The following is a 3,816-nucleotide window of genomic DNA, read 5'->3' as shown; positions in this document are numbered from 1 at the left end:
CGGTGACTATGTGAGTTTGTGTCCCGTCTGCCCCTCCACCGCTCGCCGTCCTTCTAACCGGTGTGTCGTCTTCTCTGGGTGGCCCTCGTCTTCTCCGGCACTAGGCTCCGGTTGCGCAGGTACATCCCTAACCCTAACCCTAACCCTAACCCTAACCCTAACCCTAACCTTAACCCCGCCTACCGCCGACGAGTAGCTCCCTACTACTAAGTCCTACCTGATCCCCTCCCTGCTCCCTCTCTGCCTCTCCCTTGTCCCTATCCTTATCTTCCCTCTAGATCTGGGTGATTATGTGAGTTTGTGTCCCCGTGTGCCCCTCCTCCGCCGCTCGCCATCCTTCTAACCTTACTATCGTCTTCTCTGGGTGGTCCTCGTCTTCTTCGGCACCGGGCTCCGGTTGCGTAGGTACATCCCTAAACCAAACCCTAACCCTAACCCTAACCTAAACCCTAACCCTAACCCTAACCCTAACCCTAACCCTAACCCTCCTCTTCTTCCATTGATGAATGGTTTGTGTCTTTGTGATCTATTCTGATGTACTGTTTTCCTCCTCCTCCACGTCTTTACGTAGGTCGGTAGCTGAGGCGTCGTCTTCTAGCTGCGGCTTAGAGCAAGCAAGGCGGCCACCCACACCGTCGAGGAACGGGGCTGGAGAGGCGGCCATGGTCGACGAGGATGGCCTCCTGTCGGTTGGCCTAGCCCCAGAGGGCGAGAACGATGACGACACTCGAGCCGACGCTGCTGCGTTGTTCGGTATCGATCTTGGGGACGGCTCTACTGCTCCGATCGATGTGGACGCGAACGGTGGCGAAGGGGGGATGACGACTGTGAACTCCAATGGCATTGGTCCTTCGACTGCTGGTACAGGTAACACTAGTAAGCACAAATCGCCTATGTGGGCTGATTTTGAGGAGATCTATGAGGTTATTAATGGTTCTAGAATTTGCACCAAGGCTGTTTGTAAGATGTGCAAAACTACCTTGTCTGCTAGATCTTCTACTGGCACTAGTCACTTAAAAAGGCACCAAAAATCATGTAGGATTAAAACTGATCAACGTGCTAGGGTTCAATCTAGGCTTTCATACAATCCTGATGGTTCTGTTTATAACTAGGATTATAAACCTGAAGTTGCTAGATCTAAATTATGTCGTTTGATTGCTAAGCTTGATCTGCCTTTAAGAATTGGTGAGACTGATGCTTGGGAAGAATACATTGTTAGAGCTCATAATCCTATGTTTGTGAAGGTCTCTAGACAGACCACCACTAGAGATCTTGGCAAACTTTTTAATGAACGACGTAATATAATTAAGAACTGTGTGTTGTCTGGTGCTTCTTCTGTTGGTCTGACATCAGACATTTGTTCTGGTATTGCAAAGGAAGACTATATCAGTGTTGTTGCTCATTATATGACTACTGACTGAGAGTTGCAGAAAAAGGTAATTGGTCTCCGCTTGATTGAGGTAAAACATACTGGTGACAATATTGCAGAAAAAGTTGCTTGTGTGATTGAAGAATTTGGTTTGCTTGACAAGGTGTTCTCTGTTACTCTTGACAATGCTTCTTCCAATGCTAAGGCTATGGAAACATTGACACCTATGTTTGTTGGTTATCTGGGTTCTAAACCTACACCTACACCTTTAGATCCTAATAAGGTTAAGTATCATCTTGTGCATCAATGTTGTGCTTGCCATATTATTAATCTGACAGTAAAATCTGGCTTAAAAAGGTTCAAACCTTACACTGAGGATTTCAGAACTACTATTAACTTTTTGAATTCATCTAATCAAAGGATTGCTTTGTTTAAGAACTTTTGCATTGCTAAGGATGTTAGACCTAGAAAGTTTGGTTTGGATATGGATGTTAGATGGAATGCTACATATCTTATGCTTAAACACCTGCTTCCATATAAGGATATTTTTTCTGTGTTCATTAATTCCAACTATGGCTCAACGTTGTTAACTGCAAGTCACTGGTATATTGCTGATAAAATACTTGAATTCGTGGAAGTTTTTTATGACTCCACAGTCACTCTTTCTGGTGTTTACTATCCAACTAGTCCACTTATTCTGCACCATCTGCTAGATATTATAACTCATTTGCATGAAAGTTCAAAGGATCAGAATCTGTTTTCTGTTGTCTATCCTATGAAGCTTAAATACCTAAAATACTGGAAGGACATACCTCTTTTTTATTCATTTGCATTCATTCTTGATCCTAGAGGTAAAATGAGAGGTTTATTTAATGTTCTTACCATAATGCAACAAAAAACTGGTTTTGACTACAGTTCTTATTATGGTATTATGAAAACTGAAATTTTCAAGTTGTTTAACAAGTATGAAGAAAAGTTTGGTGCAGCTAAGTCTCAAAGGAGGGCTGCACATCCTGCAAGCATCACAGGTAAGAGGAAGCATGCATGGGGAAGAATTTTTGGAGGCCCTGGAGCATCAGGTATTGTTGGACCTTCCCCTGCCTCTGCTCCCAATCCTTCTTTATCTACTTCTACTGCTGCTTGTGAGCTATCTGCTTATCTAGACAGTGACAATGTCACTGCATATGAGGATGACTTTGATCTACTTCTATGGTGGCGTGACCATAAGCTAACATATCCAGTGCTTTCTATCATGGCTAGAGACATTATATCAGTTCCTGTTTCAACAGTGTCTTTAGAATCTTGTTTCAGCTTGACAGGAAGAATACTTGAGGAGCGGCGTCATTGACTATTGCTTGAACATGTGGAGATGCTTGCTTGCATAAAAGATTGGGAGCTGGGTGAAAGAAGACTATAGCATGATGTTGACAACCAAGAACTAGTAGACTCCTTCGAGCATCTCTATCTTGATGAAGATGCATCTACTTCTGGTTCTGGGGCTCCTTCTGCTACCACATCTGCATCTGTGGCTTCTGCATCTGGTGGTTGAGATTGAGATAGTGAGATTGTGAGACTTGAGAGGTGAGCTGAGAGCCTAAGAGCCTCAGACTTGATTATGATCTGTATCTGTGATGTATCATGTAAACCTTTGAACATGTTTAAGACTTATAAGAGCTGTGCTACACTCTTTTTCCCTTTCTAGGGTTTCTCACAAGGGTGAGTTTTACCCAGAAAGGTTTTTAATAAGGCAGCATTGCACACAGCTCAGTTATCCTTTTAATTTCCTCTTGTTCTCTGTGTGTATGGTTTTGGTTTTAGTTTGAAGCTCTTCTGGGAAAAAATACTTCAAATTTGAATACTTCTTGTTGAGATGAAATTTTTTGATGTGTTTTTGAACTCTACGGGCCTCGGGCTGGCACGGCCTGGTGATTTGGCCGTGCCTACCAGGCCAGCATGGCACAGATTTAGGCCCATAGGCCCGTGCTTGGGCTGTTGACTAGGCACGAGGCCCGCAGCGGCACGGCACGGGAGGCACGGTGTGCCGTGCCGGCCCAACATCCTCCGGGCCATGTCGAGCCAGGCCGGCCCGATGGCCATATGTACCGAGGACCCAAGGAAGGTTCGGTTCATCCTTCAAGATGCGTAGGAGTGTCAGCTCTAGGACATGCTTGGGGGAGAGGATTCACCATGGAGTCTGATCTTGCACAACTATCGGTGAAGCTTGAGGACACCCAGGAGCGAGTTAAGTCTATCCAGTGGGTGTTCAAGGTTGACCTACCCCACGCTGTAGCGGTGAGTTTCCTGCGTTCGTCCTTGACCCCTTGGTCTTTCGTCGGTTGCCACAACATGCTTGCTTCTCATTTTGCAGGGTCTAGAGGAGATGTCGAGCCGCAAGTCTTGTTTTCTCTGGATGGAGCATGCCTAGATGAAGGAGCTCGAGCACCAGC

General features: G+C 45.3%; 1 protein-coding gene across 1 annotated transcript; it reads left to right on the top strand.

Moving 5' to 3' along the window:
* Positions 1–662: 662 nt before the first annotated feature.
* Positions 663–2,717, top strand: LOC136465819 (zinc finger BED domain-containing protein RICESLEEPER 1-like). Its single transcript, XM_066464408.1, has 4 exons — positions 663–956; positions 1,113–1,244; positions 1,354–1,365; positions 1,431–2,717. Exons 1-4 carry the CDS (start codon positions 663–665, stop codon positions 2,715–2,717), a joined length of 1,725 nt encoding a protein of 574 aa, XP_066320505.1.
* The last annotated feature ends 1,099 nt before the right edge of the window (positions 2,718–3,816 follow it).

The sequence above is a fragment of the Miscanthus floridulus genome, chromosome 7 (genome assembly GCF_019320115.1).
Source record: "Miscanthus floridulus cultivar M001 chromosome 7, ASM1932011v1, whole genome shotgun sequence".
NCBI classification, from domain to species: domain Eukaryota; kingdom Viridiplantae; phylum Streptophyta; class Magnoliopsida; order Poales; family Poaceae; genus Miscanthus; species Miscanthus floridulus.
This window is presented reverse-complemented; position numbering and strand designations above follow the sequence as displayed.

Bases quoted from the DNA above. Each gene is read 5' to 3' on its own strand.
- LOC136465819 (XM_066464408.1), top strand. From the start codon at position 663: ATGGTCGACGAGGATGGCCTCCTGTCGGTTGGCCTAGCCCCAGAGGGC. The intron at 957-1,112 runs GTTTGTAAGATG...GTTTATAACTAG, and splicing joins CTAGAATTTGCACCAAGGCT to GATTATAAACCTGAAGTTGC.